The sequence below is a fragment of the Corapipo altera genome, unplaced genomic scaffold (assembly GCF_003945725.1).
Source record: "Corapipo altera isolate COAL_440 unplaced genomic scaffold, ASM394572v1 47, whole genome shotgun sequence".
In the NCBI taxonomy this organism is placed as follows: Eukaryota; Metazoa; Chordata; class Aves; order Passeriformes; family Pipridae; genus Corapipo; species Corapipo altera.
The window spans coordinates 9946676-9973349 of NW_020884897.1; the positions used below are offsets into that span (position 1 = coordinate 9946676).

The 26674-nt window shown below is 41.7% G+C and overlaps 1 protein-coding gene across 1 annotated transcript in view; it reads left to right on the top strand.

The window, feature by feature from the left end:
• The first annotated feature begins 7726 nt into the window (after positions 1 to 7726).
• The window catches only part of PRKAG2 (protein kinase AMP-activated non-catalytic subunit gamma 2), a 211499-nt gene continuing 192551 nt past the window's right edge, over positions 7727 to 26674 (top strand). Inside the window, exon 1 of the mRNA XM_027648541.1 lies at positions 7727 to 8255. Within this exon, the coding sequence (XP_027504342.1) occupies positions 8163 to 8255 (93 nt within the window). The 5' untranslated portion in view covers positions 7727 to 8162. The remainder of the gene's footprint in view (positions 8256 to 26674) is intronic.

The following is a 26674-nucleotide window of genomic DNA, read 5'->3' on the forward strand; positions in this document are numbered from 1 at the left end:
CAACAACTGGAAGTTCTCCTTGAGCCATTCCTTTTCTTTAATTTGCTTTTTACCCTAAATGTATCTACTGAGCTTTTATGTCTCTCTAACATTACCTTGTAATTTTTCACTGAAAGCTATGAAGTCCAGGTACTTTGCATAATAAGGCATAATCAAAACTTTAATTTGGAAAAAATAATAAACTCAGTGAAGCTACACTGGATCACACTAACTAGCATCTGTTGAGACCTTTTTGGATTCAGTGTGGGAAGCACCTTTATGTTCTAGGGTCACCTCTAGATATTTTTTGCTTCTAAAATTGTTCTGATAAGATTTTAGGCTCTCTTCTTAAGGAAAATGATAGAGTTATTTTGAGATATTTCAAAACAAAAGTTCTTCCCAGCATGAAATTACGTTATTGTAAGTCTTTCCTTACTGTCACTTTCACCATTTTCTAACACTGTTGCTCAGATTCAAAGCTATTCTCCTGGCCTTAGAATCTGACAGAGTTGATAAATCAAATGTATTAAATCTGCACTTGCTGTGTTACAAATACATACTTTGGAATTCCGTCATTGCTGTGGTAATGTGCAATCTGGAGTCTTTACCTGGATATACCCGTCACCACTCAAGTGTCAGAATGATTTGCTAATAATCATGAGCCTTGGTACCTCCATCATTGTACTTCTGCAGATTCCTCCTTGTACAGCTCATTTTCTGCTGAAAACAGGAGTAGTTTAGTGGGACATTGTGTTGGTCTCTTGCTATGGAGGTGGTCTGCTGACATGCCTTGAAAAGACTGAGGAACAACTTCAGTTTTGTTTGCAGAGAGCCCAGGCATGGAGGGAAGCCAGGATCTAACATTTCCATCCTCTTGGCACAGGTCTAGGAGGCAGATCTCAGATGGCTTTCTGGCCCTGAGGCCAAGTGGTACAGCAAGGCTTGTGGTAAAACTCTTACCTCTGAGACAGAACACCCATGTACAAGCTTCCTACTGGCAATGATCCCTGACTGATATTCATTCCTGAACCATATCTTGGCAGTGTCTTGGAGAGTTGTAGTCAGGCTGAGCCAAAGCTCTGCAGGAACTGTGAGCAGTTTAACAACGTGGACAGTCACAGGACAGTGCTCAGGCCCATGCCCTGACACTCTGATTTTCTGGTGACAACAGCACTGGTTCTGAGCAACCCTTCCAGCGTTTTGTCCTGGGGAGATGCTGCCATGGATCTGCATCGATGCACACTAAACACCTGCTCACCAGGCTTCCCTGTGCTCAACACACAATATGGAGAAGCATAAAAACAAACTGTGCAGCACCTCAGTTAGACAGAACAGGCAGCAAGGATTAAAGAATGTGTTGGCATTGTTGCAAACAAGACTAATTTGGAAATACTGTGTTCGTAGTGCACGAGAAATACAATTTATTTATGAAAACCAAGTTGCCATTCACTTCTCCTGCTTTTCTGGTGATTGGATTTTGTTGCACACATTATTCATTAATACCATGTGACAGAATATGTTTGGATTGTTTTATGCAGGAAATGCACTTGGTAAGTGCAATTTTGCTTTCCCTAAACCGAGTCTAGCCCCTGGCTTTGGCTGGAGGTCAAGTGGAGGAACACTTCTATAGGTGTATTCTGGGACACCTTGACACCAGTACTTTGCAGCGTAAGAAATTTGAAGATAAACATGTAAAAACTATTTTCTTTGAGATCTTACAGACCATCCTGGAATTGGCTGCTTATGGTTGCCTTTGGAAACCTCACCTCTTTTTACATCTGCACCACCAAACAGTAACCAGCTGATGCTTTGGGGCAGTCTCACCCCCTTTGCTGCAGAAGGAAAGTGTTGTTCCTGCCCCTGTCCTGTCTGAGGCCCAACACATTCTGTGCCAAGGAATAAATGCTGAAATTACTGCACAGAGTAGACTCACAGAAAGTGTGTTTGTAATTCTTCAGCTTTCTGAATTCCTTCCCAGTTCACTGGGAAGAACATGGAAGTAGTTTCAGACTTTTACTACTGAAAACACTTTGTGTCCTTATGCCCACACATATCTGGTAGAACTATGCCTCTGCCTCCTTTAAATGCTCTTTTGGCTGATGTACTACATTATGCATATTGAGAGGGAAAAAAATGAAAAGCAGGCTCCTCTTGAATTCTATTTGTACTTCTCTCTGTTAATTTGCACAACTGACAAGAATCGTTCTATATGGGAAATGAATATCTTGCCACTGTTTTTGAATATAATCTGCTATATTAAATTTTGATTGAGGTTATCTGTCTAACTTGTAGGCCTATATATGCAAATCAAAAGCACTAAGTATTGTGTCTGGCTAAGAGCCAGAAATTCTGACTCACAATCAGTAGAAAACACAAAAGAAATTTTTCTATATCAGTAAGGAGGAAATTAGATACTTTAAAAGGGCTTTGTTCATTCCTTCTATAACTCTTAAGTACTAAAAAAACTTGAGGCTCAACAGCATCACTTCAGTTAATGAAATTTTTTTTGTATACAGAAACCAATATAAAAAAATAATGTCCCAGAAGGTGCTTTGATCACTGGAAGGGTCTCCTGGCTCTCAGAACCAAGAGAGGTTGTGTGAACCTTGAAAAATCAGCCTCTAGGTCTTTTATCAAGCTATTGCGGTTCAAAAAGGAAAATGTATTTTTCATGTTTGCACCTAGTCAGGTCTCCCAGACACCTTCTAGCAGAGATGACAGAGAGTATTCTTGTTTTACTCTTACAATACAGTGATACAAATGAGAAACAGAACTTGCCTGTCAGCATAGTCTACAGAACAGTGCAGGCACTAACGTGAACCACACAACGGGGTTCACGTCACACCATCTGATTTCCTGTGCCTGCATCTGTCCTTATTGGGGTCAGTACCTTGCAGTATGTGGGCAATCATGTGGAGATTGTGGCTGTGGAGCTATGAAGGTGGGAGATACTGAGACAAGCATTGCAGCTGGTAAAATGGGGAGCCTCCTGCCAATCCTTGCCTCAGTGCCCATGCCATGGCCTTCTACATGTAAAATTAATCTGTTCCGTGGGCCTACTCATTTTGAATGAACACTTCTGAAACTTTTTGATAGCCAGGATCAATTGTCAAGATGCACAAGTCCTGCAGATGAGATACTTTTCAGGAAAGTAAACCCAAAAAGCTGTCCCTACCTTTGGCTGTTCGGAGAGAAATTATCAGTCAGATTAAATCAGAGAAACAGCCTAGAAAGTTCCTATGAAACTGCTTCTCTCTTACTTCCTCTCCTCTGTGTTGTGGTCCAGATGAGAGGACATCTCTGTGGCTCAGTGGATGAAGCAGCTGCAGCAGCTCTGGAGTGACCAGCACAGTGAGCAGGAGGGAGAGAGCTGCAGGGCACAGTGTGCTGCTGGGCTTCAGGCGACCAGAGAATTTATTTCAGTAACCACTCAGGTACCAGAAGCGTCTGACAGCCTGGAGAGGAAGCACAGTAGTCAGACCACACAACCTGTCTCTTTTCAGCATAAACATTTGTCACTCTTTGCTGGTGTCACGTTCCTGGAGACCTTCTGGGGACCAGAAGCTCCTCTCATTAACCTCATTATCTCACCTTACTTCAGCCACTTGCGCTTTCCTGGCAGACCTGCAATTTCTCCTGCACATTTCCCCACAGAAGACCATTTTAATTGCAGTTTTGCTGCAAACAATGCAATTTAGCTGTCTACAGATATTTCCTCATGTTGAGTCTATATTCTACTTGACTTGAAGTCTGCTCCCTGCACTGTGCTCAGTGTCAGTGGGTAGCAGGTGAGTGTGGGCAGACAGATGCTGGGGCTGTGTCCTCTCTGGGGCCTCTGCAGAAGGCTTGTGCAGGGACTGCTGCATCCCAATACTGCATCAGGTTAATTACATTGTGCTGATAATTAAATTAAGGAGCTCTATGCAGCAGGGTCGAATTCAATCTAATAAATGTGCTGAACAGAAACCAACAGCAATCGACTTCATGCATGTTCAAGGAACTGAGCAGCAAACTGGAGAACAGACAAAAGATGGAGAACAAAATTGGAAGGATGAGAACAAGAGGTGAAACCTGAGCAGAAAGGGACAGGCAGAGGAGGAAGCGCAGAGACCAACATGGACAAAGACCAGCATAAGAAAAAAACAAAGAGAAAAATAGCTGTGATGGAGCATAGTAGATACTGGGATACTGGATACCAGTAACAGCCAGACAAGCCTTTGGGCATCCAGATTTCAAAATGTCTTTATTTTCAAGGATTTTTCTTTAAATCCTGGAAACGTTTTAAAAAGGTTTGAGAGTCCCAAATAACAACATGTACATAAGAAATACCCATACATAAGAAATAATGTGATCTGAGAAATTCCAGTATTTATCCTGGTATAGAATATAGGCATTATAGGCATTATTTATAGTTGAAAAATTAGTCCCCCGAAATGGGACTTCTGCATGTTTTTGAGCTTGCAAAATACTTATAGATTGCATATGTGAAAAATCTACATTGAATGCTTGCAGTATGATAATTATATGTCATCTGAGGAGAAGGAATAATAAATATTTTCACAGGTAGTTTTTTTTCTCTAATACAATATATGAGTGCTTGACAATATTACTAACAACAAACTTTAAAGCAAAAAATGCCGGGTTAATAAAGATTTAAAACTCACCATCAGCTCACATAGTTCTCCCCATGCACCACTGCTTTTAGACACACTTTTTCACTTAAAGTCTTTATATATTGCATGTGAAATCCCAGCACAAAAGTTTGCTGGTGACGTATTATTTTCCTTACAGCAACTATAATCGATACAACCAAGGCTCAAAGCAAAGTGTTATGGCTCTTTTATAAACTTAGGAATGTACTCTGGAAGTTTATTATGGAAAAATTGACTCAACCTGTATTTAAGGATTAACTAGGGCAAGTCCTGTGACAGGGTGTAGCCCAAAATGCACGTGCTACTTCTGCTGAGTTACAGGTATGGCCGAGTTATGTCAAGGGGGAGCACTGGGGTGGTGTTAGGGAGAGGCAAAGTGTGGCTGGTGTGTTTGAAATGCTGCTCTGCTTTCCCCCCCTGAGGGTGCATGAACCTTTTGAGTACTTAGGGCAATAACTGTAGATGTCTCATCCCTGGAAGTGGGATTGTATGGGGCTCGGAGCAACCTGGGCTAGTGGAATGTGCCCCAATCCATGGCAGGGAGGTTGGAAACCAGATGATCTTTAAGGTCTCTCCCAACCCAAATCACCGTGTGATTCTGTGATGTTCTCAAAAGTATTTTGGTACCCATTTGTCTGTGAAATTAGTAATTTAGGTGCTTACATGCATCTGAACACATGGTTGTTGGTAATCAAACTGACAGGATTTAACATGGAAAAAAATAATTTTAACTCTGATTAAAAGTAGTTACAGTGTTGCTTGTCCATATGCTGGCTGCATTTATCCATGAAAAATAATTTAAAAAAAAGAAGGATAAAAACATAATACCTTAATGTCTGAAATAATTAGTGATTTCTTTATTTTATAGCAGGGTCTTATTAACACTTGATTTTACAAAGAGTCAAGCTCCTGAAGTCTAGTGGCTGTAGGAGAATTTTGGCTTTGTTCTGTTGTTTGTTTGTTTGTTTGTTGTGAGTTGTGTTTTGGGTTTTTTTGTTTTTTTTTTTTAATGTGTCTCTAATCCTCAGAGCTGTAATGAAAAGTTTAAAAATATGACTGGAGGATCAAGAGCCGTATTTGGGATCTTAGAGGATCAAAGGAGAAAAATAAGAATAACCCCCCATTGTGGTATTCTCAAAGTTATAAACATGCTTAAGGCAATATCATGATGGGAGAGAACATGATTCATGGGGGGTTTTTGGGTTTGGGAGTTTGCTCATACTGCCTTTAAATTACTTTCTGAAACTTATTTTACAATATCCACAATTATTCATATAAATAACCTACAAAAAGAAAAAAGAATTAATTTTGGTTTAAAATACTAAATGTAGAAAATAAATTATAATGTTGTAGGATACAATTTTGCATAAACAAGGGAATGGATTATTTATATGGTAGCTTTTATTCCACCTCAAATGTTTGTTAATTTAATAAAGAACGTCTGGGAGACCTGCTTGCTTACGATACCCAGTGCTAAAATACTTTTTAACTTTCAGGACCATACTAGCAATGAAAAATGTTGTGATGGTTTATTCACAAGCATGTTTATTGGTTTTTTTTTTCATTTCTTTATTCCAGGGGTCAGTCATTCCCATATCCCTTGGCAGCAGCACTTTGTTGGCAAAAAAACTTACATAAATGTTGGGAAAAAGTGGCTGTTACAGACCTTCTCTATTTTGGTGCAGCTCCCAGGCTGCCCCAGACACCTTTTTACTGTCAGAGGAATTTTGCTTCCTCTGTCCACATGTCATCAACATCCCTTCCTGACCTGGTGACAATGTTGTTTAACCCCTGCAGTCTCATTTCTGGGTCTGTTGCCTTCCGTGATTCCTGTAGGAACCTACAAGACAGTTCTCTACTACATTAAAGTAGAGGGTTCATATTCTTATTTAATTCTGTGTGGTTTTAGAGAAGTGGCTACAGACTTTATACCTGACAGAACTTTACATACATTAAATACCAAGGCTTCCATAAGGAGGGAAATAAATCTGAATTGTTGTATTTCTTGAAGATAACCACCACAATCCTGTATCTTTTCAGATGATAAGATTTTTGAGGAAAACTCTTCCCCCTTCTCCCTCGAGGTTTATAAATCGTTGTTTTATAGAATCCCATGAGATTTGTTGGAGGTAATTAGGGTGTAGGCTTTGAACCCAGGGAAAACCTGATTTTAAGTGATGGGATCAAAGGTCTGTGGCTGTAACAGGCTTTGTCTCATTGTCAAATTCAGGTGACATAAAAAGGTGCAAAGACTATCCAGGGAAGAAGAGTCACTTCTAAACCAAAACCTCGTATTTTGATCCAGAATGTATGTTTGTTTCTATGTGTACGGAAACCACTTGCTTTTCTAAAGACATCTCTTTTTTTCTCTCTCTCTCTTTGCGGTCCCAGACTCTCAGCCCTGGAATCCTGCCTGGCAGCAGGGGTGGCACTGGCACGGGTTTGCTCGGGAGCTGCAACGCGGTGCAGCCACAGGTGAAGGGATGTTGGAAGCGTTTCCTTCTCCGATACCCTGTGACGCCAAATCCATTCGCCCGCGGGGGCTGAGCCGCCTCTCTCTGAGTTTGCAAGCGCGCTGAAGGCTTTTTGGAGGGAGGGAGCGGAAAAAAAAAATCCGTGTTCTGGAGTGGACCGCGGCCCTCCTGGGCTTGGCAAGCGTTCCCTGTCAGCCCGGGGGAGGGAGGGGGGAAAGGGAGGGCAGCCAGGGGGTTTGCCCAGCGGGAATGAGCCCGGCGGGGCTCCCGCCGAGCCCGGGGCCGTCCCGGGGCCGCTGCAGCCGCCGGGCCGGGCTGCGGGGACCGAGGGGTGGGAAGCGCTGCCTCGGGGGAAATAACCCTCCTCTCGGGCACGGCCGGGAGAAATCCTGCGGGAAGGGAGGCGAGGGAACAGTGGGAGGTCGGGAGGGAAAGGAACCGCGCCGCCTTCGGGCGTTTTTGGCAAGGTGAAGCCCAGCCTTTTCGCCCACCGCCGCGCTCCGGCAGCCCCGGGAATGCAGGCGCAGCTCCAGCTCCTCTCCCCCCGCACAGGGGCCGGCGGGGCGAGGGGGAGCCGGGGGAAGCGGCTGCGGGAAAGATCCTTGGTGCTCATTCTGCAGTTCGTGGCGACCCGGCCGGGGCTCTCAGCAGCACCCGGGCACCTCCTCCCATCTCCTGCCCTCCTTCCTTCCCTCCTTCCCTCCCTCCCCGGCCGGGCTCCCCGCGGGACTCCCCGCTCTACCAGGAGCGTCGCCCGAGCGCCTTCCCCTTTTCGGGGTTTTGTGGTGTTCGGGTGCCTTTTTATTTTTTTTTCCCTCTCTCTCTTTCGGTGAGAGTGCGGCCGGGCTGGGCGAGGGGAAGGAAACTTTCTCCCCCCCCCCCCCCCCCCCCCCCCCCCCCCCCCCTTCCCCAAGGCCCAAAAAAAAAAAAAAAAAAAAGAAAAGAAAAAACAAAATAAAGAGCCTGGAGTAACTGCGGCCCTTGGGACGGTGGGGAGAGGTGGAAGAGGAGCCTCCCTCTCCAGATCCATCGCTCAACACCACGCCTGGGTGAAGGGATGGGAAGCACTGCCATGGACAAGAAGAAAGATGCCTCCAGCAGCAGGAAAAGCTCCGGCCAGAAGAAACTCATGTTGCGAGTGCACATCCCCGTAAGTGGCTCCTTGCTCTTCCTCCTCTTCGGCAGCTGGCGTGGTTTAGGCGCTGAGGCATGTTTCTCTCTGACATGTAGCTCAGCGAAAGGCAGGGAGAGGTGTTCCCTGCTGCCGAGGTCTGGAGTTTGGGGCATGCTGGGCTGGGGGGTGCAGCCCCTGCAACAGGCAAGTCCTCCACATCTGGGGTAGGTTGAAGCATGGGGTCTGAGCCCCCCGTGCCGTGCTGGGATCTCGGGGTGCAGTGACCGCGGCACGGAGTGAGAACTTCAGTTATCCTCACTATCCTAGTTTAGAAGTGACTCTTACTCCGGGCTGCACCAGTGCTCCTCTGCCCTGGGCTATGGGTTTGGCTCAGTGTGTCTCTCACAGTTCACACGCAGACCCGCAGTACTGTTTAGCAAAAGGTCTCTTCATCCCCAAATGTTGGTCTCAGCATCCCCAGGTTTGGCTCTGGGAACTGTCCGTGCCTGTGGCTGAACCGGGGTTTAATCGGACTCTTCTCTCTCTCAAGACTAATCCACATCTGAATTTCCCAGGGCAGGGTTGCCCAGAGCTCGATCTCAGGTTTGAATCCAAGCAGTCTGTTCATTGCCGAGAGAGCAGGGGGCAGTTGTTTTACCACCGTGGAGCAGACTAGTGAGCCATGCAGTCTGTTCACCGACTCTGTTTTGTATATTCCACTGTAAGGAAACATGCAAGAAATTGCAGAAGAGAATAATATAGAGAATAAACACAGATCAAAAGTTGCTCAGTATTCCAAGTGAGTACTAAAAGGCTGACTGGGTCAGTCTTCAGAATTACATGCCCTTCAAAACTTTTTGTTTTTCTTTACTATTAGGACATTCTTATGATCTATGTAACCATTAGTTTTTTATTCTCAGTCTTGATGTGCTTTTGGTGTCAGTACTTCTGTCAAGAACTGACAAAGTCCTTGGATCTTTTCTGGGCACTCCGTTGTTTTATTGCTTATTTGTTATATTTGTTTGGGGTTTGTTTTTTTTATTTTAAATCTCATTATGTAAAAGTGGGAAACAACCCTGCCAAGCCTCCAAGGAGCAAAAAGATATTTCTGGTTCTAAGTTTTTCCTTTGTTTTAGGGAAGAATGAGAAGTCAGAGCAAATTTATTAGGTGTCTCGAGTGTGTGGAATAAAATGGAGGAGAAATACATGACTCCTCTGCAGATTTCATTTTTCTCTAGGGAGGAATGCAAGCCCAAGAGCCCAAGCCAAACTTCTGGAGCTCTGAGTGCATTCGGTACTAGAAAAAAAGGGTTTGTTTCTGCTAACATGGGTGTTGCCTATGCATTTGTGACTGGAACTTTTAGGCAATAAACTTTGCCATGTTACCAAGTAGTACTTCACAATAGGGATGTAAAACAGCAACAAATAAAATGTACCACACCAAAGCACAGCTCACTCTGTGCACATTATTCCTTTCCACCCTCCCTGCTACATTTTCTCTGCCCTTTCTTTCCATTGCACCCCCCCCCCCAACCTCTGACTCAGTCCAGGCAGAAGCTCTTGTGCAGCTGGATCTCCACTGCTGCTCCCAAGAGCTGCACTTTCTGCCTGCTGAGGAGCCATAGGTAATTCTGGAGATGCTGTGGTTGTTGCAGGATTTTACAGGATCCACCTGGTGCTTTTGAAATACCTGTTGACCACCAGATACCTGTGACCACAGCAGTACTTGAGCAATTTTCCTCAGATTATGGGTGTGAAGCTAAGTTGGGAGAAGTGCCTAAGTGTTCACACTATAGCATTATTGACAGAGGAAGGCTAATGTTTTTTCCTATTTGCCTGCCTAAGCCATGGGCAACATTTCTTTGTGAGTGCTGCCTTAGTTCTGTTTTGGATGGAACATCCTTAGCGGTGGGTCATAATTTTTCACGTTCATTAATCTCCTGGTTCTTTTCTATGCAGTTTTTCACTTAGATAGTGGTAGTTATTCAGATACAAGCCTGCAAATGCCTGGTATTGCACTGAAGCCAACATTAGTTTTGTTGTTCACCCAGTTGGAAGCAATTAAAGATTTGTTAATGAGATGACACCTTCCATCCTTCCTCTCCATCCCCAAAACACGATCCTTCTCTTCCATTCTGCATCATTTTAATGTTCCTAAAATGGACTGTTGGGCCCAGCATCTTTCAGGTTGTACTCACATTCTTAGTCGTTTCCTCTAATCTGGCAGAGTTTAAACATGGCTGTGCTATAAGAAAGAACATTTTTCTCATTCTCCTCACTTGACAGTGGAATCTGCATTTGAAAAGATCCATTTAGACTGTTTTTTTTTCTCTTTCATAACTGTTTTCTTGGCTGTTGTTTTGAAGCATCATTCCTATTATTTCAGTGGCGCCTGTCAGTGTAGCTGTAGTTGTCAAGGCAGCTTTCACCAGACAGTAATTTTTATTTTGTTCATCCTCTTCTTTGTGTTGCTGTGAGATCATGTTTATTGCTGAGATTCGTAATTTGTGCTCATTTTGATCTTCAAATTAGGAGCAAGAGAAGGATTAATAAGGTCTGAGTAGGAGGGGAGAGAGGAGTCAATTTTGAAAGAAAAAGCCATGGGACAGAGAGGTACTGTTGTGATGCAGGCTGGCCTAAAACATGTTTATTAAGCACACAGAAGTGCTGACTGAAAAATTAATTACATATATTGCGAAAAAAAAGGTGAATGATGCAAAATGCACTACAATTAGGTTAGAGGATTGTAGAATAATAAGCATGTCTGAAAAGAAAGTTGCGTGCTTTACTTCCTCTCCCAAGTTGTTTTTTGAGGGGGAGCCTGTGTGTGACAGTGGGAAAAAATGGATCAATTTAAGAAAGCTGTTTTGTATCTTGCAGCACTCCAGGACATTTCTCAGGTACATCTTTCTCAAGCAAGAGCAAGACATAATATAAAGATCTGGAAACATTCTATTTTCACCTTCTTCCTATGCTCAGTCTCCTTCAGCACAGGAGGGTGGTGCCTGGCCCGTGCTCCTGGGAGTAGTGGTGGACCACTAGGTTCCTGCAAGTTGGCTTTCCTTGCTGCTCTCAACTTGTGTTCAGTAACCAAAACTAAAGTGGGGGCTGCTGTATTCTGTAGTGGCAGGGGAGTATTTGTTTAGAGGTTGGACTGATAAAACAACTTTTTGTTTGGTGGATGTTTTCTTTGCAAATACATGACTGACCAAAACTGGTAATTTAAATGGACCATAATATCATTGCAAGACCCTTTGTAGAGGTCATATCAACCTCTGTCTCTCCCAGCAGCATGTTCTGAAGTCTTGAAACTAGAGATGCCTAAATGGAAAATTCTGGTCCAAATATCTTTGAGAGCTGCTACAGATTTAAATAGAAGCTTTTGCTCTCTAAATGCATCATATCTGTAATGTGAAGACATTAGCATTATAAAATTCCTTTTTAAGCCATTAGAAGTTAGTGCTTGCACATTGCTGTGAACATTTTTAAAACTCTATTCTAAGATGGGATGCAATTGTCTGCTGAGTAGGAGCTCGCAGCAGTGAGATCAGTGTGTTCTTTTGTCATCTTGCAAAAATCGATCTCTTCTAATGTTAACACAGCCATTATAATCCTCTGGTGCCACAAAAAAAAAAAAATGAAAAGGAAAAATTCTGCTGTTGTTTACCTTGAATTTCATCTGGGATAATTCAGCCAGGTACATAACAGCATAGTTATGTTGTATTTACGTGAGCACAACTGAGGGCAGAACCTGTCTCAGGAGCTTCACCACAGCAAGTGCCAAGCACCTGCTGCTCCCAGCAGGTGGGAATTGCAGAAGCTTGGCACTTCCTTGGATTTTTCCCAAATACCTCACAAGGTGACTTATTATTTGAAAGAACAAAGAGATTTTTTCACAATAAGGACAAAAATAACATCTGCAAATGAATGTAAAACCATCTTTCAGTTCAGTGAAGTTGGCTGTTGCCTCTGGTACTTCAGCCCTGACAGAGTTGATGCACTAGAAGGATGTGCTTGGGGACCAGGATCCTTTATTTTCAATGTCACACAAACAAACATCTCTGTACACCTTCTCCCATTTCTTTGTCATCCTCCACGATTTTGAAGAGACTCCTCAATGTCAAAATTTATTGCTGTTTCCAGGCTTGTTGTTATGTTGGGATAGCAGGCTGAACATCAGATGGCTTAAATATTTCTAACCCCATAGATGACAATGATGTTCCGACAGTACTGTTGGCTCAGGCTCTGCCCCTCCATCTTGCTTTCCACACTTGCAAAGTCATTAATGGCTGCATGCCTAATAAATCACTGTGAAATGGTTTTGTTCTGTCACAGCTTTTGCAGAACTGCTTCCTGTCTCCTGGTAATTGCAGGGTGGGTTGATGAGAACAGCACTTCAGTCTAGGAGTCATTTTAGGAAGCTGTAGGTGAGGAATAAGGTAAATTCTTTAAAAGGTTAAAGGAAATCAGATTCCAATAGGATCTAGGAGTGAAAAAAATGTTTATTTTCTTGGAAAAGGAGGTGGGGGAAGAGGGAGACAGAGGAGAGTGAATGTTTCCCTAATATTAGATCTGCAACTGTTCTCCCTCTTGCTCTCATAGGACAGGCTCTGAGTTGTCCTGAGCCTCTGTGGCCTTGAATTTTAAATTTGGATTCCTCCCTAAAGGGCTGATATATTAAGACTGGAAAGGGCAAGAGGTATTTGCTGAGGAGTATTGAGATGGTACTTTGAATTTATCTGAAGGATAGAAGAAAGGATTCATGTTTACAAACACAGTAGCTGCCACTGTAATTAAAGAAGCTCTTGGTCTTTTTGGTTCTAAAGCATAACACAAACTGACCATCAGCTTATTGAAAAGTGCTATGTCTTTAAATATTACTTTTTCTAGTAGGAGATTCTGCTCCTCAATGGTGTCACCCAACCCCCTTTATTTATACCTGTGAGCCTGTGAGGACTGTGGGCTCAGAGGAATGTGAATTTCCTTGGAGAAATAAGTCATGAATGTGGAAGGAACCTCACAGAAATGTGGATGGTGAGACTTTTGGCTTCAGGTAAGGAAAAGTTAGAGATCAGGAGTGAAGTGGAAGGTAGTGATCTCCACCTAGGATGTTCCAGCACCTGTTCACAGACCTGCAAGGCTCAACTTACACTCAGTTTTACTTGGGCACCACATTGCATTCAAGGCAGCTACTCAGATGTGACTGAAAGCAGAATTCAACACTCATTTGGTTGCTGATGTATGCTCAGTTCGTGGAATTAGGCTGGTGTGCCCATGTGCTGGCTTGGCAGGGCTAATGGGAGCAGAAAGGAGCCAAAGCTGAGTCAACACTGGTTGACCAAATTATGGACATCCATGTTGAGTGAAGTACCACATATAATTGTCATCCCTTTGAAGAAAAGCTGAATTGCCATCAAAAGGTATCCCATGCCTGGGGAGTAATGAAAGAGCAGAGTTGGTTACAAGAGAAATGAAGTATCAAAGAAGACATGAATAACAGGCAGCAGATGTCACAAAATGTCTGTCTGGCATAGAAATACCCTTTTGTGGGCTATGTTACCCTACACTGATCATCAGGCTTTTGGAATTAGCTTTCTTCCAGGGCCTGATCTGGTTGCAGAGGACTGCTGTCTCGATTTTCTACCATTGTTGTGCTGTAGCCACACTGGAGGAAGCGTTACAGCCTCACAAACAGGGAGAGCTGTGAATGCCTTCAAAGGCTAAAAGAAAAAGCAGCTTGAGTGTTTCCTGAATGGAGTATGGTTTTTGTCCTGAAAAGCAGAACTTACATATATACATGAATATAATATACCATCAATAAATATAAAATATTATTAGTGGTTTGGTGATACAGTGCTGTACTACTGCTGAAGTATTTCTGCTACCAGCAGTGAGCTGAAACAGTGATGTATGTGCAGTGATTCTGGTGCAGAATTATTTTTGTGTTTGCCCTTTAGGTAGTTGTAGAAACTGGAATATAATGCTTCAGTTTAGTGTTTGCTTCTGTAATACTGTCTCCCTTAAATTGCTTGCATATAACTACATATGAAACCTTTAAAGCATGAAGGCATTATTTACACGGTAGAGAACCAAAACATAACACGGTACTTCAGTTTTTGACATTGAGGATTCAGAGATTGGCATACAGCCTCCTTTAAATTTTCATGTAATTTAGCTTGACAGTAAATTACATTATGCAAGCGTGACGCAATGGGATGCAGAGCAAATGCATTGCAGTATGTGTTTCATGGTTGTCATTTCTATCACACACTGTGACTGTTCAGACCTTATGGTCAGTATTGCCAAGGGGGCCTGTGACCTTCTGCTCCAAAAACAGAACCTATGTCATAAGCTGAAGACTTAATCTATTTTTGCAGTCAGGGCGAGAGAACTATATGCCTTTTTTAAGCTGCTGGAGAACAGATTCATAGATCTGGAGTTTCATTAGGAAGAAGCGTGTGCATTATAAGCATTATAACGTTATGTTATGACGCATTTATCATCATTTATTCATAACAGGCATTGTGCAATTTTCAGACAACTTTTTATGCTGCTGGAGAAATGAAAATAAGACAATAACTCCTATTCTGCAAGCTGAAGAAAGCAAACCTCTCTGAGTGGTCGGAGTTACAGCATTACAAAACACAGGATTTTCCTGCTCAGTTGTAGACTTAGTAGGGGTCTTTTATGAATGACTGAAGTTTGGGTCTGGTTGTGGAAGCTACGTGCCTGTTGATTCCTTTAGAAAAGTTTGGAAATATGTTTTTCATGTAATTAGAGAAATCAATATTTAGTGAGTTAAATTAGGGGTAAAATTTGAAGCCAAACATGGAGAAACATTTCAATGAAGACAAGCTCTCCATAGAAATGGAATAGCTGTAAGATGTGATGGACTAAACAGGTGCCCTGAGCGTTGCCTGTGGCCTGTCTAGTGGAAGAAGTAGATTATTATCTGCCTGCCACTTACTTAGAATGGACTCTGCATGGAAATCTGAAAAGACACCTGGAATTATGCACAGATTGCTCAAGTGTGTCACGATGACGGTAGTTTTTCTACCTACCCATAATCCTCAACAAATTTCCACTGATTCAGGACTGTTCTATGCCTTCAAATAGTTGTGCATTTAATATGTTTGCTAAGCCTGTGTTGCCTTGCTTTTGGCAAAATGTGGCAAACAAGTGTTTTTACAGAATCATGGAACAGTTGAGATTGGAAGAGACCTCTGGAGATGATCTAGTCCAAGCCTCCTGCTGACCCAGTGGTCAGCTAAAGCAGGTTGCTCAGGACTCTTGTCTCATCAGATTTTGAATATGCCCAAGGATGGAGGCTGCACAGTTTCATTGCTCTGAAGGAATACACTTGGGCAAGTGAAAGCTCCTTGAGACCAACTGCTGTTGAGCCACTGCACAGGCACACTGAACTCCACAGTTGGTTGGATCTTGTCCCAAAAGTGTAGTGCCAGTCTGGGGAGTGAAATTGGATTTGGCAAATAGTAGAGTAGTGTAGAGACTTCCGAAGGATTCGCTGAGGTGGGAATTGAAACTGGAGGCGCAGTAGTCCCAGCAAGACTTGAGGAAGGAAAGGAACAGTAAGGAAGCGGTAAAATGGTGCTTAGTCAGTGTTACCACAGTATGTATGGGAGTTTGCCAGCTTCTTTGTAGAGCATTCCATCTTCTGGAATGTGGTTTTCATCATGTGTTGTCATTCCTTTTGCATAAATTAATTAGGGGGGATTTGCTGTTACAGAGTATTAATCATGGCTTCCGTGTTGGAAGTATGATCTAAAGCAAGAAGCATGAGGAAAGGCACTTCAGGGATAAGAGCACTAAATCATCACCAGGCTGTCTGAGTCTGTATCTGCTGTATTGCCTGAGGGTAGAGGAGATGTAAGCTGTGCATTGATGAATGGCTGAAGCTTGAGATCCACAAAGAATAAACTTTTAAAGTAATAGTGCCACAGTGAGACACTGAAACAACTTATGGGATCTTCTTTCCATCCGTGACTGAATGCTGTTAGATGTCTCTACATATGTTGATATAGACAAACTCTCCAGAGAGTTTAAAGATGTTACAGGCTGGAGGCAGGTGAGAAGGAGGGACATTGTCCCTGCAGTGCTGATATTCAAAGAGATGGCTGGAGTTTAAGCAACTTATCCCATGTTGTACAGGAATGTGACAGTTGGACTAATGAATCCCGAGACTCAGTTCACTAATCTTAACCATAAGCCCAACCTTCTTCCTACGGTATTTGTTCCATAAGGATCCATGTAAAAGCTTGACCTAAGTCAGCAGTCATGGAAAGTATTTTTACTTTTGTTTTTTAAAAATATGTGTGAAGTGAAAGGATTCCAGTCTAATGTCTGCAGACAGTTTGCCATGTCTTAAAATATCACTGTTAGGGCTCTTTCGGCAGGTCTGATCAGGAAGACCAAGGATTGAGGATATTAGATAAATGAGAGGAGACTATTTTAATTTCCAGCATCAAAAGTGGTACTGCAATGAGTGTGCCTAATTATCACACCCTCCATGTGGTTCATGTGGTTGTTGAAAGTTGTGAAATGTTACTTTGTTGGTTTTTTTCCCTGTACAGCTGGTGGCACATCAGTTGTAGAATTCTTGAAACAAGACATCTGCAGCCACTTCACATGGAGTCATATATAATCTCAAGAAAACAGGGTTTGGGTACATCTGAAACAGCACTTTATCAATCACATTTAAGCTACAGCACCCCCCAAAGACTTTGCAGGCATCCTGTCTCCATTCCTGCACTCCACTGACTTGTCCTTGCAGTTCCTGGAGCTGGGCATTCCCCAGTGCTGCCAGCTAGTGCAGGAGAGAGAATACCAGCATGGTCTCAACACTATTCTTCTTAGATACTCCTTCCTCTAATGCTAGATAACTCCACATTTTTATGGGAAAATGGAGAGCTTCTGCCATCTGAAAAGTTGAGCCAACATTATTCATAAACATAAGATTTATAGCCTGAAATGAATGGGAGGCAGAAGGTGTTATTCAGCTGCTCTCTTTGCTTTTTGTTTAGGAGTTGATGTTAAAGGTAAATACTAATTGAATAGAATTCTTTTAGTTGGATGATGATTAATTATACATTTTCCTTATATTTTTTATGTTTTTTATAATGACTCTACACGCTTTGAGCTGTGCAGAGGCAGGAGGGTACATGCCAACGTTTTTCTTTATAAAATAAATCCACTAATTAAATGGTGCAGTGACTTCAATTCTTTTTATTTTTTCCCTGTATTCTACTAAGAGTTCTGGCTCTTTTCGCTGCTGCAGATCTGTGGAAGTGTCATCAGTTGGCATGCAAAAGTTGCTGGTAAAGGAGCTCTTCTGATTTTCTGCTGAAGTCAGTAAAAGAGGAAATGTGTCTTACTTAACCATATACAGCAGTGGGCTCATCTCTGTCACTTAGTCAGACATAACTGTATTTCAGCTGTCCTGGTGGACCTCAACCAGCAGTTACCAATGCAAAGCAAGCTGCTGTTCACCAGCTGGATTTCTTACCGAACTCTGTGCATCCTCCTATTCCACTGCAGTGCTGGACCAAGCATGTGGCCCTTACAATGCCTTCTTAGTTGGCCAATAACTTTTGTTTTCATGGTGTACCTTGTCAGATAAAATGGGAAGCCTTGGTAACTCATTCATTTTTGATCTCCATCTGTCTATAAACTCAGATCCAAAAATCTGTGAACAACAGATGACTCAAGTTTACTTGAAATGCCATTCACGACATTAATCCTTGAGAAAAGAAAATAGGTGCTAAGAAGGCTAGTGATTCAGAGAGATGGGATTTTCAAAGGAATTTAGGCACACCTTAGATCCCTTTGCAGTATTTGAGGGTCCTGCTAGTCCACTTGTATCAGGATGTCCTTAATTACAATTGAAAATTGAGTTTTACATCTTTCAATCTTTCAATATGCAAGTCTTCCCTCTCTGGTGTTTATACTTGCATTACAAACACAAGCTGGCTCTCCTACTTTTCCACTTGCAATAACATTCTCTTGCACCTGATAGCTAAAATGGAACAAACAAACAAACAAACAAACAATGAAAACCTTCAAGTCAGAAGCTGGTTTTTTTATGGAACAGAGATTGAAAGTAATACTAGGAAGTAATTTGGGAAGAGATAAATAGCAGCTGTTCTCTTGATGATAAAGACTGAAACTAATTCTATACTCAGTGCATTGCAATCCGTTGTGACACACCATAAAGTCTGTGTACAACCTCATGTTTGACTGAGAGACACCAAGTATTACATATGATAAAGGCTTCAGAAAGAAATTCCTTTTCTGTTCCTTTCAAGTTTTCAACGTAACTTGAGAAAAGGCTGCAATAATTTAAAATTTTGAGAGCATTTTTTTATTTATATATTGTTTTACCTGTGTAAACTTTACAAGTTTTATTAGCTACTGTAGGTGTTTAATGTGTTTGGACTCTCTCTGTGGGTCATTATTTCAAATTTACTTTCAAATATAAACGTTTTAAAATGAAAAAATATATTTCACTGCCATAATCTGCATATACTGTTTGTCAGCATGCTTATGAAGCAGAGGTATTTAAGTTTAAAGGTATTTGGAGTTCTGCAAATCAGCATCAATATTTTTTTGTGGGCTGCTGCTTGATGAGGTCAGTGGAGAGAGACAGGAGCTCCTCAGGTCCTGAGAAGATGATGGAACAACCAACTTAGTCTTTATAATTTCTCTATATGTATAAGTTATAAAACAAGCTTTTAGCCTTGACTGTATTTGAGCTGAAGGAAGCAAGGAAGAGGAACACACATAAAAGCAAAGGCTGGTAAGACCAATGGAAGTGATCAGTATGTGCACTTTAATAGAGAAGAGTCAGAACACACAGACTGGGGAGATATGTCTGGAGGTCACCTTCTCATGGAGGAATGGCACAATCTCATTTCTTGGGACTTTATGAGAGGAAATGAGAGGAAATATTAACTGTGCACTCTGAGTAAATGTCTGTTTCCAGAGAAGATATTTCTAAGAGTTCATTTCCAGAGGGCAGTAGGTACCTTTGTTTATGTTTTATGGTCTTGAATGTTCTGCGCACTTGACTAGGCTAATTTAAAAAGCATGTAAGGACACAAGTGCAGAGGCCATGTGTGTGGAGGGAAGCTGCCCTGTGTGCAGCTGTTTACTCTAAGCTGAATACATTCAGTGTATATGGACAAGCTGGCAAATTGCTCATGTTGCAGAGAAATGAGCTGTGATGGAAAACATAATAGATATTTAATTATTTCAGGGGAAAACCCCACATTATGAATATGCTTCTGCCTGATGTTAAAACATCTGGCTTTAGCTTCTAGCTGTGCTAAGATTATTTTCAATTTCATATCCTGTGTTTCAATGTCACAAAACAAACAGAGCAATGAGCTGACTTTGTGTCTTGACCTTTAGGCTGTTTTTATTTCTGGTGGGGTTGGTTTTTTTTTTTTGGTTTACAAGACTAAGTAATTTAAAGTCCAGTCACCTGGGGTATTGTGCTAAGAGATTAACACGTATTGACTTGAGTCCTACTGTCCCAGACAGTTGTAACTAGGACTAACTTTCTTCTTCCTAGTCTCTGTCTGCTTCCCTGCATACGGCCATGGTGCAGAAGGCCTCCAAGTCATGTCATGTCAAATAATGCATGGTCTTCAGAGCTCACTGGGGGAGAGAAAAGTCTGGGAACAATGTGAACAGGCACAGCCAGGCACTTCCACTAATTGTTGTTGTGGACGATGGAACACAAAAGCAGAAGGAGGGAGGGGGGGAATGGAAATGTGTCTTGGTGTGGAAACGACTGTGTAAAAACAAATATGCCTGGGCTTGCTTATTGGGAACGTACACGTTACACAGGAGAACTCCCACAACAGGAATCCTCTGCTCTAGTCTGCCCCTGCCAGATAATTTTATAAGGTTTCTTTTTTTATTTATTTACCTCTAGAGGCTTTCTTGGCTGTTTGGGGTTGTGGACTTCAGCAACCTTGAATAGTAACAGGTAGTGGCAATTTACTGCTGAGCTAGCTTGAAATTGTGGGTTCATTTTCTGTTCTAGTTATTTAATATTACCTTAATATTGGATGTGGGAAACTTAAATGAATTCATTATTAATGTAACATGGTAGTTGCATTTCAAAATTCTCCTGCTGAAGTGGAGTTAAATATCTAAGTAACTCTCTTCCATACTGTGCACTCTAAACCAAAACAGACTGGAGTGGTTTGCAGATCAACTGTATAAAATAAATAAAATAGAATAAAACTACATATTTGAGGGGAGGTGTACTCATAATTAAACCCCAGAATTTCCTCTCAAGAACTGTTTTGCTGAAATATCTGTACTGTATCCTTGAACTCTGTGAAAAAATTAGGCAAAGATAGTGATGAAGGGATGATCATTCAGTAGGATAAACCTGAAAGTAGAACACTTATCCTATAGGATAGGAACCATATGAAATTATGAGCAACTGAAAATGGAGTTAATAAAGTTAGTGAGATTCATAAAATGAGTAGATTTATATTTCATTACACAGTGGAACTTTTGGTACACAGGGAAGCTACGAGCCCATGCTGGGATACATCATCCTCTGGAGATGAAAATACTCTTTACGTCAAGGAAATAGAAAACAAAAGGGCACTTTCATGTTCTTCTGTGCCTGAAAGATCATCCTACATATGCTGAAAAGTAGATACTTCTGCAGTGAAATGCAACAACCACAATAGGTAACCAGCACAATGTAACACAGTTGGTAAAAATCCAGATTTTTACTTTATCCATTTCCTAAATGAATTGCAATTGTTTGACTGAACCAAGAACCATTATGGAGGCAAGAGGAAAGGGAATAGCCAGCAGAGACACCAATTTGTTGATTATATGATGGATCTGTCATTAGTAACTTGATTATACCAATGCAATTGCTTTTTCTCCAAGATAGATGCTTGTTCCTACCTGGGTTGATTGAAAAGCAGGCTAATTATGCCAAAGGATTTCAATGGAAAGAGGAAGATGGAAAACTATTTACCAGTAGAAATAGGATTGCTGATAGCATTACAGAAAAGTGAGAATGTAGAAGAATGGCATGGTTTATCCAAGGAGTTACATTGATCCCTTTTTACCTAAAAATATGTAAACTCAGTGCTGTGAAAGTTATCAGAAGGACAACCCTAAAGACTGATCATGGGTCAGAGCGAAAATCAAATTCATCCTATAAAATTCATCACAACAGTCCATTGTGGCACTTCTATTTTGATCATCAGCATTGGCCTCCCGGCAATTACCACTGACAATATTTGTCAGTGTGGTGTGGAAATCTGAGTTCCTGGCACTGGGCTGGGAACTTCATGTCACATCTTTGCTGACTAAGGCTGGTTTTGAGCATGTTGCCAAAAGATCTCAATGTCTTTGTCTTCTTCCCAGTCTTCCAGTTTTCACATAATATTTGCCTTTATTATGTGCTCCTATTTTTGTAATTCCATGATTTCCGAAAGCCTCTGTAACCTCCACACAAATAATAATTCTCCCAGCCAAATACACGAGCTGCTATCTCTAGACACAGTTTCGAAACCCCCTCACAGTCACAATATACAAAGACAACAAAAATCAGGCTCACAGAGTTCCATGTTGTGTCTTTATGTAAAAGATTTTTGGTTTTGTTTACATCCCTGAGATGTGGGTAAATTTTAGGGAGGAATATCTTGTTTTTCAGAATTTTAGTGACTTTGGCTGCCTAACGGTGGGATACTTAATACTAATGGGTGCCACAAGATTCTTGTTTTATGGAGGATACCCACAATTAGCATTTTAGGGGATTTAAAGAATATTTATTTTTGCTTAAATGGCCTGTTCAGCACAGAACATGGAGCAGCTGAACCTGGTGGAAGAAGATTTCCAGCTTTCTGAGTTGCTCACCCACTGAGTATGATTCTGGTGTTATTTGCCTTAGTGGGAACATTTTCCTTGTCATCACTGGAGCTGCTGTTGACAGTGGGGTTGGAGCTGGAGATGCTATTTCTGCACGGGATGGAAGTGTTAAGACCTGATTGTGGTTGTCTGCACATTAGAGGGGTGGGAGAAGGAACCACCTAAAGCTAGTGAGTGTATAAAGTATAAACGTGCAAACTGTGGTGCGCTGGGAAGTACCCCATCAATGGATACCAAAATACTGGTATTGTTTTTTTCAATTTTGCAATAATTCACTTTGACAAACAGCCAAGTTTCTTCTGGTTATTCTGCTGAAAGCTTTCTCTCCTTGCAGAGTGTCATGGTTTGACGCCACACAGACAAATTTTAGAGCGCTACTTACCACAAGTCTTTCCACATGTGACAGGACTGTGCAAAATGCCTGATATAAGAGAGCTGGGATGGCAATGGGAGAGTGAAATCAGGGTAATATCTGGCTAATGCTGTGATTCACCCTCTCTGCTATTCTGATTGTGTTACTGCTGTAATTCTGTAGCTTTCTTCCAGCTGCCTAAACAGGCAGGCAGATAAGAGGCTGAACTCAGTGTGAGCCAGAAAACCTAAAATATCTCTTTTAGTATTGGCCAGATACCCAGACCAGAATAAATACATTCAGCCTTTCCCTTTCACATCCCCCTTGTAGAAACAAAATACAAAAAGGCCAAACAGAATTATGACAGACCATATTTTGTTTAAATAGAGGCCTGGCAACTATATGAGATGAAAAGACAGTTATAAAGCTAAGTCCTTTTATGGATTTATAACAGTCATTTAAATAAAGTATGTCTTTGTGCTCAGGCTGAGGATTTGTAAATTCAAGCTGTTTTATGCATGTTTGCTTAATACATGAGGGGGTTCAATGTGTAGTACATATACTTGGCTAGATTATTTTTTTGTTGGAGTCATCATGGTGATTTACTTAATGTTGTTTTCTTTTCTGAGCATCCTGTCAGATCTATCACCATCTCATTAATAGAAAAAAAACTTTTATCTGTTCTCCTTTGCACACAAGGCCACTTCCAAGGAAAGCTTGATTTTTCTGAGAACCTTCCCAAAGTTCCAAGAAAGGTTCATTTCCATTTGCTAATTAATTAAAAATAGGCCTAAAAAAGTTAATCCTTTCCTTTCTAGGATATTCTGTGACTCAGGCTTTTCAGCACTGCTGTCCCTGAGTGTGACAGTGTGTCATTTTACTGAAATGCCCAGAGAAAGATCTGTGACACCAGTGGAGGGACAGGACTTACTTCTGATGGCTGGAGCTGGAGTTCTTGGTCTGGCACATTGGTTGGGCAGCCCAGGTTATTGCTTCGGGTTGAAAATTTAATTGTATGTTCTGGCAATAGGCTTAACATTTTCTTGCTCCTGACTTTTTATTGTTGGGAAATTACATCTAAAGCAATTGCGACTGGTGCAACATATTTCTGTATTTTATGTGTAACTTCAAAGCAGAGCGAGTACAAACATTCATCTCGGTTAAGTCTTTTCCAAACACATGTATTCATTAAGCTGACCGTAGAAATTCAGTCAAACATGAACTCAGCTATTGCTGGTAATTCATTAACAGATTAATCTAAAACTTTGTCCAAAGCTTTAGTGTTTCATTTCCTCACCAGTCCAAAAATACACAGTCGATTTGGTGGTTAAAGCCAAGCCTAGCCAGACTTTAGGCAATGGTATAACCTCCTAACCACAGGCTTGCTTTATCTTGGATCCAGCTGTGCTGCTCCTTCCATGTGTCAGGGCGGTGGAGGAAGAGGATATCCTTGAACTGTGAAACATGGCAGTCTTGACCCTACCACCCTGATGCCTTTGTTCTTCATCTTGAAGAGAGCATGTAGCCCAAACTGAGCGCTCGGTCCTCTGGCAGTGGATTACTTGGCTGGGTACAGTGTGTGGAGTAAACTCTGGAACTGACAACTGATACAAACTTCAGCACCTGAAAAGCTCTGAAGTGCTTTAGAAGTTGTTTTGCTACATATGATTGACATATAGATAGATATGATATATATCTAGGACAGAGATCACTGGTGCTTAGCAGGCCTAGGAAAATTTATGCAGGAATTCAAGGAAGTTACTTCATCTGGAATACATGATAAGGAGGACTTTGCCAAAAAATGCAAAGTGGGGAACAGAGTTTGGAGTAAAACTTCGTTTTCTGAAGGAAACTGTTGTGAGATCCTGAATGGACACAAGTGGTTTGCTTCTCTGTGCCTAGAGAAAAACATGTTTTTGTTCATTCCATGTAAACTCAAGTGCCTGCTTGCACTGGTCCTGGTTTGGAGGGCTTCCTAGTGAACCCTGTAACATCAGTGCCCTAATTAATCTAGATCTGAAATGTAAAATATCACCAATCATTGTACTGGCAATTCTTGGATACCTGCAAGATCCTGATATTGCCCAGGCTTATCTTGTTATCCATATGCTATTCAGTTTATCCTCTCTAGATTGCAGCTCTTATCAGATAGATGTACCTTCTAATATCAACCTTCTGTGCACTCAAGCTTTCACTTACACCTTAAACACTGGGAGGCCTGCTTTACTTGAACTTGCCAAAGAAGTGGACTCTTGGAGGCTATCCAGGTTTTTATTGATGGGGTATTCAATCCAAGTATTTGTTTTAAAACTCTCCTCAAAAGAAAGCCTCGTGAGAGAGCCAACCTAGCATAATAACCCTAATGCACTGCCCTCCTCCATCTCCTTCCTTCTGCGAGGTTCTAAATGTTTAGGAAAAACAGATGAGTTAATGATACCCATGTTGCCCTGGAAGTATCATTATTTCTGATGTAAAGCTTGGAAAGTAAAAATAAAAGAAGTAACTTGCCCAAATCTGTAACAACCTGGAAAGTAGAGCTAAATGGCTCCCTAGTCTTATACATAAGCAAAAAAATCTATCTTGCTTAAAGCCAGACCACTCTAGGTAACTCAGCACTGGTAGATGTCTTGGCCCACTCTCCTCCTGATTCAGCACTGACTCTGCATGGAGCTTTCCATGTGTAAGTTCAGCTATGATGAGGCTCCCTTTGGCCTCAGGAGTTCACCTGTGATAAGGCTCCTGTGTCAATTAGATGTACTGCCTTCTGTTGTGGATCAAGTCAATTTGTGTCAGTTGAGGCAGAACCAGAGAGCATCAGGAGTCTATAAAACATCCCTTCTCTGCCATTCAGTGTTGTTAAGGCTGATGGAAATAAGCCAACATTAAATAAGGGGTGGGAAAGTATAGCCCTGCCTTAAACTGAGTACAGCTGCGCTTTTGTTGCTCGAGTTATATGCGAGGGCAAGCAGTGTTTTGGCATGCTCTTGGCTCCGTAAAAGCCCTGCTGAGGGAGCAACGGAAGTTACTCCCACTATTTTAAAAGACAGGTCACCAGACTCCCAAAGATACAGCAGCTGAAGCCTCTGGAGAGCTGTCTGTTCCCTGAGCCCTGGGGAGAGCTGAGGAAGAGCGTTTGCTGCGAGGGACGCCCTCACCGTGGGAACTGTGGTTTGAACCTGGAAAGATGGTGACAAATCAGTTCAGAATTCTCCCAGCGAGGGTCTCATTTTTCTAATCGTGGTAAAAGTAGTCTTCATGTTGCTGAGACAGGTGAAAGTTGGAACCATGGTGGTGGCTGGTCAAATGCTTGTAATCCTAATGCTGTGTATTTTCTATGTTGCTGTTCCCATCCATTTTGAGGAAGTTTTTTCTTCTTTTCTTTTCTCTGCCCTGTTTTACTTCTAATTTCATTTTTAAAGCTCTTCCTTCCTCTTTTTGAGCTTCTCTTTTAAATCAATTAAAATGAAATCACTTTCAGATTCACAGAAACAATGTTTGCTTGCTTGTTTGTTTTACTGGGCTATTAAGTAGGTTATGGAGATAATTTCTGCTTGTCGACTAGATTGCACGGGTAGGATCATCTTGATTCCCCTTTGGAGTCATTATACAGCTCTTCGTCAAATCTTAGGGTATTTTAGACTCTTAAATAAGGAGATGATCATTTTCCTGAGTAGTATCCCATGTTTGTCATGTATATGGGTGTGCCTACACACACCCCCATATTTCCATGCGTATTATTTGCGTATAATCCTTGCACCACATTTGATGTGAGGTTTTTGAGAAGGACCAGAACCATGGCATTAGGGAGCAAGGGCTTCTTACGACAAATTTTGTGTGTTTTGATGCAGATTTAACAAAAGAATCTGGTTGTCATGCTCTGAGCATGGAATAGGTCATGCTCTGACATGTGGCCACATGTTGTGTACCAGTTTCTTTACAAATTTAGAAAACAGTTCAGAATTAACCTTTCTAAATCATTCTGGATTTTTATGTTGACTCTCACATTCTCCATACAATGACTCCTATCCAGATGTCCACAGCTCTTACTGATCTTTCAGCCATTAGACATCTGGACTGTTTCTCCTCTGCAGATCTGTCAGCTTTTGGGTCCACAATAGGATCAGAATTTCTTAAGCCTAGAAAAAAAATGCTAGAATTAATTATTATTTATTTC